The sequence below is a fragment of the Pangasianodon hypophthalmus genome, chromosome 20 (genome assembly GCF_027358585.1).
Source record: "Pangasianodon hypophthalmus isolate fPanHyp1 chromosome 20, fPanHyp1.pri, whole genome shotgun sequence".
In the NCBI taxonomy this organism is placed as follows: Eukaryota; Metazoa; Chordata; class Actinopteri; order Siluriformes; family Pangasiidae; genus Pangasianodon; species Pangasianodon hypophthalmus.
The window spans coordinates 20,949,509-20,965,053 of NC_069729.1; the positions used below are offsets into that span (position 1 = coordinate 20,949,509).

At 34.2% G+C, this 15,545-nt stretch overlaps 2 protein-coding genes across 2 annotated transcripts in view; both read right to left on the reverse strand.

Annotated features, from left to right (window-relative positions):
* The window catches only part of hoxc6b (homeobox C6b), a 9,703-nt gene extending 5,909 nt beyond the window's left edge, over nt 1–3,794 (reverse strand). The window contains exon 1 of the mRNA XM_053226974.1: nt 2,402–3,794. The gene's annotated coding sequence lies outside the window, so the exon portion shown is untranslated. The remainder of the gene's footprint in view (nt 1–2,401) is intronic.
* Nucleotides 3,795–7,357: 3,563 nt separating this feature from the next.
* On the reverse strand, nt 7,358–10,749 carry LOC113538065 (homeobox protein Hox-C9a). The gene is given in 3 exon segments (XM_026932888.3): nt 7,358–8,039; nt 10,075–10,290; nt 10,293–10,749. Coding segments are annotated over 3 exon segments (699 nt in total). The 5' UTR covers nt 10,534–10,749; the 3' UTR covers nt 7,358–7,797.
* Nucleotides 10,750–15,545: the final 4,796 nt, after the last annotated feature.

Consider the following 15,545-nt stretch of genomic DNA (forward strand, 5'->3'; position numbering starts at 1 on the left):
TCTGTAAGACCATTTACACTGAATTAGTCATTAAAGTCACTAAAACTCTTCATATAGGCCAATTCATTTATATGGTGGTATAATTGGCCGACTCGTAGAGTAATCGTGTGTGTGTGTGTGTGTGTGTGAGTGAGTGAGTGTGAGTGTGTGTCTGCTTCACATTTAGCCTGAACACCATTATGAAGTGTCGCTGATGTTGGAAAGAACAACAGGAGGAGACTTCCGACCTTTTGGGGCCGAAAAGTGAAATGTCTGCGACAGAAGCACGCAGTCCGCCTTCTCACAGAGAAAACACTCTGCTGACCACACGTCCGGACAATCACTACTTTGTTTTTAATGTTTTTTTTTTACTGGTTAATCATCGTCCAAGAACAAAAGCTCTACAGTGTAAGATCTGAATGACCGGAAGTGTGTTTTCCAAATCTATTTTAAAATCAAGTGCCTACTTACAGAAGGACCCATAACTGGCCTTCTGTTTTTTAAATCCAAAAATCAGGAACTCATTAAATGTCCATGTTCGTCAATTTCTTTTTATTACCAATTTCAAAGCCATATTTTTACTACAGCATTTTTTCTTATATCTTATAAATAATCACTGTAACATACTTTAGCTATTTATTCTTCAATAATGCTGTTGTTTACGTTTTTTTACTTATTTAATTCATACTATTCTTGTATAATGCATGCAATATTTTTTATACACATAGATACACTTTATTTATCTCTGTAGAATTTAAGTGGATATTTATTAAGTTTTAAGTTTACTGTAAAATTCTGAGCTGCCTTTCAATGTTTATATGTAATATTTGTTACATAAATAAGTTTATTATTATTCATCTATGTAATAGTGCTCTCTCTCTCTCTCTCTCTCTCTCTCTCTCTCTCTGTATGTGTACGTGTGTGTACGTGTGTGTACGTGTTTACCTGGTAGTGCTTTAACTGTAAAATAGCTTTGATCTGCCGAAGTAAAAAAAAAAAATAATAATAATATTGGTGAATCCAGTTTGGCCAGATAAATTAAAGATTGTTTTTGTTGTTGTTGCTGTTGCTGTTTAAGTCTCCAAACACTAATCATCTTTAAATTCCTGTAACATGTTAAATCGTATGTATGTTATAATCGATTAAAAAAAGAGAGAAATAAACCGTGTATCGAGGTCTGTTGTCAAAAAAGCAACGATATATTACAGAACACTAGATGGCAGCATCGACTTCTCTACGCAACATGGGCGGAGGCTTCCAGTGTCACTGGGTCTGTTGACAAAACACACTGATACCCGATGACTTCTAAATGCGATTAAATTCTAAGTGTAATGAATTAAAAACTAGAATTACTTTTATTTTTAAATGCTGCAGTGATCTGAATAGTTACAGTGATCATTTCATCAACTCAAGACTTCTATTTCACGTCACTGTTGGGGGTGGGGGAAGAAGATTGTTTAGTTGTTTAGGGTTGTTTAGTGTTTCTAGATTTTTAAAGAGAATTTATTTTCAATTTGGAGTTGTCCTGAAAGGGGAAACTTCTGTATTAATGTTCTACACAGAACCTTTCCTGGTTCTTCCAGAGAGAAAACCATAACCAAGTCCTTTTCTTTCGATGTGTTCAATACTGAAATATGTTCAGTTCAAATGGAATTATGACCTTTTAGCGTTTAATTTCTTCTCCTCAGGTGTGTAGAAGTTGATTGCATTGAATAGCATTTTAACACACACACACACATAGATAGATAGATAGATAGATAGATAGATAGATAGATAGATAGATAGATAGATGAAAATAAAGCTATTGAATCATCTTCTACACACCTGAATGACGATCAGAAATGAAAACGCTAAAAGGTCATAATTCCATTTGAACTGAACATATTTCACAGATCATAGAAAAGTCTGTTATCTCTCTAAAAATAGAAAGATATGAAATGTGATCACACTTGATTAGGTCCAGTATTATTGGTTATTATTGCTAGTGCAGGAAATCCTTTCAAAGCGAACCATTACGAATGTGATGCATTTCATAAAACAGTAAAATGCTGAACGAAAACATTGAATATTTTTTTAAAATCTTTATTTTCTGCACTTATTAATATTTCAGGACGCTGGTATCGGTCATGCTTTACTGTAGAATAATACATGCTTTCATTTCATTTCATGTTTCTCATATTGAAATCTGACTCAGTGTTATTAAATACAAATCTGCATCCCTACATCAACAACTATTCGTTGTTTAATAACGGGAATGCGAAAAATAAACCTAACTTTTTATTATATTTTCAGTGGATAATTTACAATAAAAATATACATACGTTAGATGACCATAAGCTAATGCATCTAACATCTTGTATGAGTCTGTATCGTAAAGTGTTGCATGCAGTAAACCAGTAAGAACAACAGAATGGCGACTTACCGACACTCACAAGCTCATCATGGCACCACCTGAAGTCCTTTCATTCAGATATTCCGTATTTTGTAGAAACTGTTTTCACAAGAGTCAGTGCTGGAAATTCTGTACACTGTAACCCCTGATCAGTAAATGAATCTAGCCTTTCTGGTAAAAAAAATGCAATGAAGCTGAGGAAGAAGAGCAGGAAAACCAAAAAACAGCCCACTTTCTCTTCTTTTCTTTTATTATTTAATATCAAGCTACAATAAGAACTGCATGCTCCTCTTTTAGAGATTGAGAGTGAATCTGAGTCACCAAACCAAACGCCAACAGCATAAAGTTCATGTTCACGGAGAGCAGGTCACGTGGCAAGCCCTACCCAATCCCCTTCTCAGTTCAGTCGTAAAGTTTTTATTACTTTAGCTGTAAATTTACCACCAAACATCCAGGAATGTGTTTCTCCCCCTTCCAACCCTGAGCTGTTCACGGAGCTCTCTACACACACAGCTCTGTACACACTCAGCTCTACACACACACTCCACATCCCGCTTTATTTACATGGAAAATGCTTCTCGAGAAAAAATTATATTATAAAAAAATAATATATATGCAGAAAATGTAGAGGAAGTGTTTAAATGATCCGTTTCCTAAAAAACGAGAAAAAAAAAGATAAACAGTGTCCCAATGTCAGAACAGACTTCAGTTACATTACCGAATAAAAACAGTCTGAAAACATCGATTTTAGTTTTTTACAGTCGATTAGTTCACTGTTACTTTCTGTAATGTGGCACTAAAGCCTTGCAGCTCCACTGTGCACTGGTAGGCCTAGATCACTACAATGACAATACAGCTCTCTAATCTTTATTTTAATTTGTTTCTCTTATTATTTAAATCACCACAACACTATTTCGTTATTTAATCGTCTCTGTGTTTTTAACTTTCCTTTTCCTTTCTAACAAATCACTTGATTTTATACTTGCAAAAATTTTACTGTTCTTTTATTCTTACATTTGGTCTTGTTGAGATTATTTTAAAACTTTTTTTATTTGCTATTTAAAAAGATTTATTTTTTATCCTTTATCCACAAAGATAAAAACTAGGCAATCTGTGTGAAACAAATGTTTTCAGCATATTACAAAATTAAAGGCTGACACATAAAAAGATTTTGAGGCTTTTTCAAGCTTGTTATTGTGATTTATTCTAATATTAAACTTGTATCACACTATACCGCTCAGTATTCATATCAGTAATACAGAATACACTCTCATCCTCTCAGTTCAGCTCAAAGTGCTTTAGTGGCATTACACATAATCTTCCATTTCTATCGTCAAAGCCTGAGTTACATAATGTACGAAAATAAAGATACAATGAGGCGGAACTACTAGCACTAATAAGATGACCAGTGGGAGGCTGGAAAGATTCATTATATCAACTCCAACTGGTATAATAATAATAATAATAATAATAATAATAATAATAATAATAATAATAATAATAATAATGATAATAATAATAATAATAATAATAATAATAATAATAATAATAATAAAAGCTCTCTTTTTTAACAAACGACACAAATATAAAACGATAATCGTAAGTAAAATGATTTCTTAGGTTTTCTTTTTAGCACCAATCCACCATTATAACTTCAACTCTGTGAAATTAATGAAATCATAATTCTCTCATTCTCTCATCTGTATAAATAATCCTTATATTTTGTACACCTTGAGCAGTACTACCATTGTGATTAAAGTTAGCTAATGCTAATCTCAGCGCTTATATCCTTGTTCTATTTTGAAAGTAAGGACTCAGGCTGGAACTGACGAATATATAGGTTTATTCCCTTTTTTACTTTTTTTTTTTAGACGTTAATTAGTTTATGGTCCACCAATAAAGTTTACAGGCTTTTACAGCCTTTTAGGACTTTTCATTTACTGGCAGTATAAAAGCTCAAAGATCTGAAGAATGGACAAAACTCTTAGACAAATGTCACTTCCGCGTGGAAGAAAAACTTCCTGAAGTTCACTAGTGAGGTGAAAAGCATTTGTGCAGGTACAGGAGAACGATGTTTTTTTAAAGTTGGAAATTAGCATTGTCATTTAACTGGTGTAGTTATTTCACTTTATTAATTTATGCATGTACATATTTAAGCTTGTATTCATTTAAACTTTGCAGCTATAAATACTTTTAATTTAAGGATTCTTGGCTTACACCAAAACCAAAGAACATTCTTCCTTGTAAATATGATGTTTATGGAAATCAGAATGAAACCAGCTACATGAGAAATGACTAGAACTGTGATGAGGCCTGTGTTTTGGACCTTGCTTTGGATTCGTATGGTTTTGTCTAAAGTATTTAAAGCAGTTATTTTATATGGGTTGAAGGTAATTTTATTTTAATGCAACATCTACCAAAAAATTGCCTTTTAAGAAATGTATGCATTTATATTATATTTTATGTTTTTAAGTAGTTTTTTGTTTTCAAAATAACAACGCTGCGTGTTAATCTGAGAACAGAAACTCTATCTATCTATCTATCTATCTATCTATCTATCTATGCTAGTAATAGCAGTAGCAATGTAGCAATAATTCAACATTTGAAATTAGAATAAAATATCAAAAACCAATCAAGGATTAAATGTGATCTCGTTGTGTTCTTGTAATAATCGTGTGATTAAAATCAGGATCTACCACAGAGCCTCATAAAAGCATTCATCGTGTACATTTTCACATGGCTACTCATTTTATTTCTGACAAATAAAAATACGGAATTTTTTTTCACCACAATAATCCTTAAACCCTAATTTGTGTTGTGTTCACTTCTTCTTTGATCCAGACTCTCTTTTTTATACAAATATCTGCCACGGCTATTGTTTTACAACATATTTTTAAAAATCTGCAATGTGTAGTATTCTCATCCGTGCAATAGGAAAAAAATTCACGAAGGAAATAAAGCCTCAGAAATCTTTCCCCTGCTCGGGGCTCTTAGTGTTGGCAGGTGGGAGTGTAAATAAGAGGCAGAGAGACCGGAACTTCATCACTTCATTACGAAATATATATAAATAAAGATATCTATAAACTTAAACATTTTAAATTATTGTGAGGTGAAAACGAAATGGACACAATCTCTCTGTGATATACGTATTTAAAAAAATTGAAACATTTTTAGTGTTCATGAAAGAAATTGAACTAGGAAGCGTCTTGTTAAACTAATTTTAGTGTTTTTCTACTTACAATAAATGTTTAAAATCGGGCACTTGAACATCTTTTAACGTATTTCTGTACTTTCATGCACCAAAACACGGCGCCATCAACTCGCTACTCGACCATTTTGGCGCTCGACTTGTCTGAAGATGGATGATCAGCGACATCTAGTGGTCATTTTATTTACTGCTCCAACAGTCACAATAACGTTCTCTTTATCTTATTAGAAAGACAATGATGGTTTTGTTTACTTTTTGCACATTTCACATTGATATAAGCAACATATTTAGAGTCCATGTTAGACACATAGGACAGAATTTAAGAGTTACATTTACTTTCCTGTGCTATGTATAACCACACACACACACACACACACACACACACACACACACACACACATATATATATATATATATATATATACTCTCCAGGGGAATAAACACATAAGTGTTTATATTTGTTGATTATTATTCCTTTTATTGAGTATTTATTTATTAACCTTTGCTTTTTTTTTTAAATCTTTGTTTATTTTCATATCACTTTATCCTCTAATGACCCCCCTTTTCCTCTAATTATTTATTAAAGTGGTTTGTTGATTTCTGTTCATGCTTTGCCTCAACACATTATTTTGAATAAGCTAATTTGCTAGTTCTCCAGCTGCTGCATGCAAATAATTTTTGCGGTTTAGTTTGTGCTTGAACACAAACCTCACGTTTTCAGAACAACTAATTCATGCAATTTTAATTTTGCCCCCAGACATAGAATATCTTTTAAACATCGTTCAAAACCATATTCGTCAGTAACATACAAAAATGGATCGGTAATGGATCTGGATTATTTCACTGTTTGAAGAAAGTTACCTTTAATTGTACCAAGTGTAATTGTATTTTGTATTATTTCATCATGCACAAATACACAACACATAAATAAACAAATATACAGTCTGTATCTTCTAGAATAGCAAACACTCACCCTTGATGAAGACTGAAATTCAGGCATTTCGACCCCCTCTCCCATTGACTGAGGAGTGTGATAAAGGAAAACAGGGTGGACGCGTTTGTCGTGGACCAAAAACAAGTGTAATAACCCCTTTGTAACAGGCCTCAGCGTCGCCTCCAATAAAAACAATAAAGTCATTTAGGCCAGACGTCTAGCCAGTTCCGTTTTGTTTTGTTTGACCCCCGAGACAAACAGCGCTTCCGAATCAGGGTCGTAAAGCTGCATTGCTCTGAACGGAAGACTCTGACTAGATAGAGCCTTAAAATCTCTTCACATCCTGTCATTACTGTTTGTGGTGGTCAGAAAAATAAAAACATTTCTCCTTGCTGGTTTTCTGGGCCAGAAAACGTCTCACAAACCTCGAAGTAAGGAATGAAGGAAACAACAACAAATGCACAGGTGTGGCTTAAACTGTTTAGAAATTGCTATATACATGTATATACACATCAGACTCTAAACCTTATAACGTGTAGGATTCAGTAACATTTTCCCCATATGTGCGTTCAAAACCTAGTTTTATATTTCGTAGATCGGAATAAAATCACGCTATATCCCTTGTTTTTTTTATATTAGTAGGCATAAAATAAAAATAATGAAGCTCTACTTTCAGCATGGCACTAAAACTGCTCACATTTCCAACAACCCTGAAACAACCATCTTTGGTAGACAATAATGAGGCAGTGGAAAATGAACTTCCTCGTATCTTTTGTAATGCGTAAAGATTTATTATAAAGAGGGCTTGAGAAGAAAAAGAAAAAGAAAAAGAAGAAAAGACCAGTAAAATCCAAGCTGTTTTTAATAATTAAAAAAAAAAGCTACAGAGGTTCAGTCTGTTCAACACTTTTACTCCATTTGCTTTCGTCATCAGCAGAATGGTATATTTCATACAAAATTGTTAACGATATAAGTAATACTTCACTTTATAAGCTAACACAGATGCTCCTTCAGTAATATATTGTAACTGTACAATTAAAAAAGGCAAACAGAAGAAGAAAAATACTGGTAAGACAAGATCAACAACAACAGGATTAAAGCGTTCAAATGTAGAAACTAGTACGTGTTTCAGTTAACTCGACCTTAAAATATTTTCACTTTTTAAATCTAATATTATGTTACATTTACTATTTTGGATAATATCATATTTATCATAATATTTTTTTCTGGAAAATATACAATCTAGATATAAAGTTTTGTCCAAAAATGTTAGCTAATTAGTCACTACTTGTTGCTTTGAGTCATATCCGTGTTCATTTTCTTCATTTTCATGCGTCGATTTTGAAACCAGATTTTGACCTGCCGCTCCGTGAGGCTGAGGTCGCGTGCCACTTCGTACCGACGGTCCCGGGTCAGGTACATGTTGAACAAAAATTCTTTTTCCAGCTCTAAAATCTGATATTTAGTGTAAGGACAGCGTTTCTTTCTTGTTGACTTTGCACTTATCCAACTGACCGCGGGATTATCTGGAAAATAAATAAATACATAAATAAATTCTTTTATGTGTCTGTTTGTCGCTCTTTTTCTGCCTTTGTCCCATGTATATGAATTATAACTAGTAATTAATTAGTAATTTAATAGTTCAAAAGTGTAATCTTTACGTGTAAATGTAGAATCATTTACACATTAATTATTAAAATTAGCTAATTATTTTTGAAAAACTACATTTCCTTTCAGTGTTCTCATCTCATTTCTAAGCAGTAGCTGTACTATTTCTTTCTAAGGTTAAACAGACTTCAAAATAAAGATGTAACAATGTCCCATGGCTTTATTGCCTCATAAAAGAGTTTTAAAGCCGTCAGGTATCCAGCAACTCAATTACTATGTTTTTTGTTATATTTGTAAGATTTAAGATGTTTAAGATGTCAACATTAAAACGCCGAAAGAAAAACAAAACCACGTTTAAACTGATCTTGACAAACACTGTATGCGAGGCCTAGTGTGTTACAACAAATATAATCTTTTTAACTATCACAAAAGCAAAGTGTGCTCTGTGTGTGTGTGTGTGTGTGTGTGTGTGCGCGCGCACGCGTGCGTGCGTGTGTGTGTGGAGATGATTTTAACAAAAATTCGTATAAATCTTTCAAATTCGAAAAATAAAGAATTTTGCTAGAAATGTCTGATGCTATTTTCTACTTTCTACTTACTTCGACGGTGGATTTTATAACCTCTTTATGGCTCATGTCTGTTTATAATCTTAAAACCTGTGTGGAATTTGCTCTATAATTAGACTGGAAATGTAAACACCTTAATAAATAAATATAAACAGGACATAGCTGGCAACTCTTAATCCTGATTTATCGCCTTTGAAAGGTTTTGATGCCTCTATGCATCATCAGTATCTTGTGAATGGCATCTATCTATCTATCTATCTATCTATCTATCTATCTATCTATCTTAGTGAATGAAGAATAATTTAAGTGCCTTTTGCACACTTTCCAACCAAAAACTCGATATGAGCACCATGTCCAAGTTAAACATCGTCCTGTAGGTAATAAATGTTTCATGTTTACATTATTTAGTAAAAATACTGCAGTGTTATTCAGTGAATCTTCCTGGACAATCGTCCAGCTACTTTCTGTACAACACAGGATAGTGTCCCCATAACAGGAGAGAATTCAGTTTATTAACTTATTTATCATTATTCCGGAAATGCCCAAACTCCTATATACTTTAATATAATATATCTTCTTTGTCCGTGAAGTGGAGACAACTTACAAAGTTAATAACGCATTAAAGTAGATTATTTAGTTTACTACATAGTAATTATATTAACACGTTGTAAAGTGGATTGAATGCTGCCTCCATTTTAAGTCGCTTCATCAAAATGATTAGGTGTAAACGGATTAATTTACTCCACTTTAACTCGCATTTATTCTGTTCTATTTTCCGAGATGACATTTTGCGTCATCCTGTAGACACTAAGCTCATATTCAAATGTTTTATTTTACAGTAAATAGACATTGTTACTTTAAATATTTGTGTTCCAGTTTTACGTACTTCCTTCAGCCTGCAAAACGGATTACTGGCATTATTGGCATAAAATGTCAACAAGGGACTGTGAGAATCTGAGAACCTTAACCCTGCATTATGACCCTGTACACAGCCAAAACATCCAAATATCTCATTTAAATTGAAATGATGCAACACTGCAACATCTGAGCAGTGTAAACAGAGAGACCTTATCTAATCTGCTAATGTCATTTAACGCTGAACAGGCTACACATTTGAACATATTTACTTTCCAACCCAAAGTATGCACAGGTTACATACACACACACACACACACACACACACATATTTATATATATATATATATATACATATATATATATATATATATACATATATATATATATATATATATATATTATATATATATATATATATATATAAAATCACAAATTAGCCTTAAGAAAGATCACATTTGTTTGCATTTTGTAAATAAATCCACGTTTAAATACTTTCAGTACTCTAATAAATGTAAAGTGAGTAACTTACTGGGATCTAACCCGGGTTTGTCTTCTTTAGTCTTTACGGAGCTGAGTGGAGAAGAGCTGCTCTGCTGAATCTTTGTAGGAGTCGATGGTTTATAGAAATAACCCGAATTTTCTTTATGTCTCATGTCGGAGAAGTCGTCAGATTTCAGCTCGCAATTTCTACTGCTCGCTGCAGGTTCAATCCACGGCTGTAAAAACCTCGAGTCTGCCCCAATGCCGGATGTTTGGCATAAAACACGGATTTTTGAGAATATATAGGATCCCAGGACGACGTGAAGACAGCATTTTTGGATGCAAAACTGCACGAAGAAAGGTGTGAACAGTCTGCTGATAAAAATGGCGATGAACACATGTCTGTAAAATGCGCGCTGGCTTTGAACACCTCTTGAGGTTCCCTGTTTATCAGAGAATCCACAAAATAGTTTGCCGACATGACGACGTCCCTCAGTCTCCTAAACATGCATTCGGATTAATATGGAGTGTAATGTCTGTTTGTGTTTAGTGATACAGTGAAGACAGGTAATTATTTCTCTCGCGTCTTCTTCTCGGCCATTGGCTGACATTGAACACGTGAGGGGGAAAAAAACTCCTCACTGTCGAAATATTTGGACAGTAGGCCTATTGGTCCTTTTAATACGCAGTAGTGACTTCTGCTTTAGCTGCAATGATCAAACAGGTTTATCAAACCAGATTTATTTAATATAATACAAAAATTGTATTGATAATATAAGCGAACTCTACTTGCAACCCCCTAACCCCCCCCCCCCCCCCCCCCCCCCCCCCCCACACACACACACACACACACAACCCCCCCGCCCCCCCGCAGGGTTTTAACACCGTGGCGTCGTCGTTTTACTCAGACACTATTTTATGTTGTCTCTGGCATTTTATTTTTTGTGTAATTTTCATAACATGGTTCATTATTAAGAAACATGTTAACCAAAGTATTACCTTACAACTCTGCACTATATCCATGGTAGGAGATCTGGACTAAACAAATCGTAACGCGAGTAAGACGTAGTTGACTCCATAATAAAACACAACATATATAAAAGCTCAATATGAACTTGAAACACATGAAACGCGCCGCTTACGGTTGAAGCAACAAAGCACACGGGACAGTAAACTGCTAAATTAACTTTAAAACTGTCGGAGTTCAGTCCGGAGTGAGAGAGTTCATGCTGCTTGGCCTCGCGATGCTAAATATTTTACAAAGCCTTTTATTATTTTAAGTACTCTGTCTATTTAACTATATTTAATTTTATCACTTTTGTCTTTAGCTCCAAAAGAGCAACATGCGAAAAAAGACATCCAGGTTTTCAGGTGTTTTATTTAGACACATAACTATGTTTAGAGATTGAACTGATATGTATATTTTGAGCTGTCCATAAATAAATAAAATAATCTTGGATGTAGAGCACAAAGAATGTTCAAATACATAAATTCCTAAATAATTAAAATGATATTTAATTTAATTCTGCATTGAAAGTCTGATATTGTAAATAAAAGTGGTGAATTTTGCCCATAGATTCCTCATGAGATCCACATGTAAAATTCATTGACGGCTTGAACACTGCAAACGTTTTATTATTTAAAGCAATTTCTTACTGTGTTGAAGCTTATAACTTAACAAAGAGGTTATAACATGTTTGGTTAAAGCTCAAGGTTCAGCGAATTTTAAGAACAACTCTATGTATAACATTTTGGATATAAGACTTAAACCCATGTAGCTACACTACAAAAAAAATGTTTCAAATAAAACAGAACAACGACTATACGTTTTAAACGAAAGCCTTCAGTTAATATTTATAAGCCTTTTGTGGCCATTTTAATGAATAAGGTTTAAGGTAAAGACTGGAATTAATATTTATTCCTACCGTAATGTGCGTTTACAGTAATGGTACATTTTACTGTCAAGTCAAGTCAAGTGGCTTTATTGTCATTTCTACCATATACAGCTAGTCAGTACACAGTGAGACGAAACAACGTTCCTCCAGGACCATGGTGCTACATCAAACAACACTGAACTACAGCAGAGTACACATTTTTTACATAAAGTGCATGTGTAGACAGCACAAGACAGGACAATGACCACCAAAACAGGACAATAGGCACAGTAAGAGACAGTGCAGACCCGACCAGTATACAGTTCTAGTAAGAAAGTGAACCAGTACTTTTAATTAGAGGGCAAAACTGTTTTTATAGGACTACATGCTGAAAACTCTGGCTGTCTTTCAGTAAAAAAACAGTTACAGTTAATAGTTTACAATTATATTGTTCTTTTATTTTTTTTGTCATTATAAATATACAGTAAGCTTTACAAGTATACAGATATCCTATATGGGTTATCTACTAAAAATATCAGGCTAGCTACCTAATATCTTAGCTACCTAGCTAAGCTAACTTTACCTAGCATGGTCTAGCTTTATCTCTGGTTTACACTCGTTGCATTTGCATTGCTAAGCTAATATAATAAAAGCTATTCATTTTAGATCACAGGGCTAGATGGAAAAATATGGGAAGAAATGAAAAATGGAAACACCAATGAGGTTTTTTTATGCTTCAGGTAAATAGTTTCAGCGCCTAGTGTGATACAAGATGCCTGCAAGTCTGTGTGTGTGTTTAAATGAAGATATTTTTAATCATTGTTATATTTTCTTTGGGTTTAATTAGAAAATGTTCCTATTCTAGACCTTTTTTTTTCTTTCCTATTGGTTATTTGTTACAATAAATCCAATGTGACGCTCTCACTGTCACTCTTCTTTCCAGCTTTCTGTCTAATGTTAACACAAAAATTTATCATTTCTGTTTTTTTTAAACCAGTTTCATTGTGTAATAGTGTTTGCTAAAATATCGGTTGCCAAACAATTACGTAAATATGCAGAAATATGTGAGGTTTAAGTATTGCTTTCATGTCAAATTAATTCAAAATATTTTTGCTGTGCTGCACAGAAGCTGAAGGACGTCCAGGAAAAACTGGTTTCTCTGAATACTGTGTGCAAAATGATGCAATTTTATTACGTCGACGTTTATTTCTGGATAGGCCTACTGCAGTATACTAGACAAGTGTATTCTTGTCCCAGGGTGGAGCAGGTTAGGATTTCTCCCAGATAAAATCAAAGCAGTGTTTTAAGTCCTTGTTTGTGGAGTTACTGTGAACTATTATAATTTACTGCATCTAGAAAAAACTCAGCTGATTAAATAAAGACGATCCAGATCCTCAGATTATCACAACTATCCATCTCTCATAGCTCTTCTTGCTTTCCATGAAAAGTAAATATACTTAATCCTACTGGTTTTATTAATCACGTTCACTGTTTACATTCAATCAGGAAACAAACACAGTTATACAGGCAGCACTGTAGATTATATGATAGTGTAGGTTTACAATTTGTCCCTCTTGGTATTGATTGTGTAATTTATTGTAATAAAATCTCCCGTCTTGGGCCTTACATGAAAAGCAGCATAACTGCAAAGAGAATGAACTTGGCTATTTTAAATGTAACACAATGCAGATGCAACCTACACGTCCTTTTGTGTCCTTTTAGTTTACAAACATTTTAAAACATCTTTATAGGGTGTTTATTTGACATGTATGTCTTTAGCATTCTTTGCTATACAGTAAGAATGTAGAACTCATAACGTCGGCTGCTGAGGCTGTTTATTAGTTGATTTAATTGAGTCCGGTTAAAGAAATATTACCCTCATAAACACTCCCAAGGCTCTACCCAAGAATCTAAGCATAAGATTTCTAAATGAAAGAAAAAGAAAATTCTTTTGTGAAAGCAGATCCACTGCAGTGCTGATTCTTCATATAGCGCTATAGTAGTGTAAGCATGTAAAATCTCATGTGGAAAAGTCATCAGTGCATATATAATATCTTGTGCACATTAAAAACCATGTAGGAATTAACAAGGCAATCGTTTGGATGTTTATACGCATTGCATCCTGAACTATACAACCGCTAACCCCGCCTTTCACCATAACCTTAACCATTCCTAACTTTGACTCAGGAGTTGCCTGTGAGACGGTGCTGCCAGTCCCGGGAGTTCAGTGGCAATGCTGAGAGCAAAAGCTAAGATCTATTTAAATATGTTAAACCTTTGAGAAGCTATAATGCTGCTAAAACCAAGGTAGAGACTGTATCGAGGAAATCGAAAATAAAATGATTTTTGCGGGAGAAAAATACGTGCAGACAAACACGGACTGATTATTTCACTCATATTTAAAATGGACTTGTAAAAAAAAGGAAGCTACTGGCCCTTCACATGAGCAGAATCATTTAACATAATTCCGAAATTAAGTATGTTGTGGTCATTTTATTAGAAATAGCAACAGTATGCAACCTAGTAGATACCCAATATGGATAATCAATGCTAAAGACCTATGAAGGCCGCTCTTCTGCACCATCAATCTTTCCTTGAAACATTAATTATACCCTCTATTTTGAAATAAGTGCTGCATAAAAATAATTTATCTATTGCTCATATCTTAATTCATTATAAGCAAGCAATATCATCTCATCGTGCTAAAACCGCCATGCTGTGACATCATAAATACAGCATATTTGTAGAAAAAGCAGGAAAGTTTGCTGATTTGCCATCCAAAATAAAAAGATAAAAAAACAATATAAGTGACATCAGAAATGTTTTAATATCAAATGATATTAAGCTGTATATTGAAACTGATAAGCAAAAAGCTCTGAAACCTATTTCTGCAAACATTCACAAATTTCTGCAAAAATTCACTCATTCATGCATGGTTTTGTTGCATAACCCTGAAATTCCTCAAGTTCTAAAGAAATAAAAATTCTTGAATAAGGGAAAAAAAAGTCCTATCAGGACCTCTAACGAGGTCTGTATGCCTTGAGGCATGAAGCTCGCCCTTTTTTGCTTTTACAGCCCCAATTTAACTCACTGAAGACTTTTATTGACACATAAAACCAAAGAGAACAGGCAGGGGTTTTCTGTAGATAACAGAGGCGAGACGGTGGTTCATTTCAAATGCCATCTCCGGAAGAAGGCGAGAGAGAGAGAGAGAGAGAGAGAGAGAGAGCGAAGGGTAATTTGAAGTAAATGGGCGCCCTTGATGAAGGCGAACTGACGTAATCAAGGCAGTTTCTTGTTGCCGAGGCAGGAAGTTGAATCCCAACAACATGAAACTACCTAAACCACGCATCAGCTGGAAGGGCCGGGCTCTCCAGTCAACGACTTTCAGACAATGACAATCCAAAAAACCAGCATGGCTCAAATAGCGTCTTCTGTATGCAAAGCTGTAGCCAAAAAAACTGCTTAACAATTGTACAGCTGCAAAAACCTAATTCAGTGCATGATATTAAACAATACCAGCCCCACCATTAAAATAAACTATTGCTCATATGATATATTTTCATTGAAATACAAGAACACTTCTATGCAGAGATCTAGCACAGACCTGTCAGTATAAAACACATCTAAACCGTGTATCCAGTGC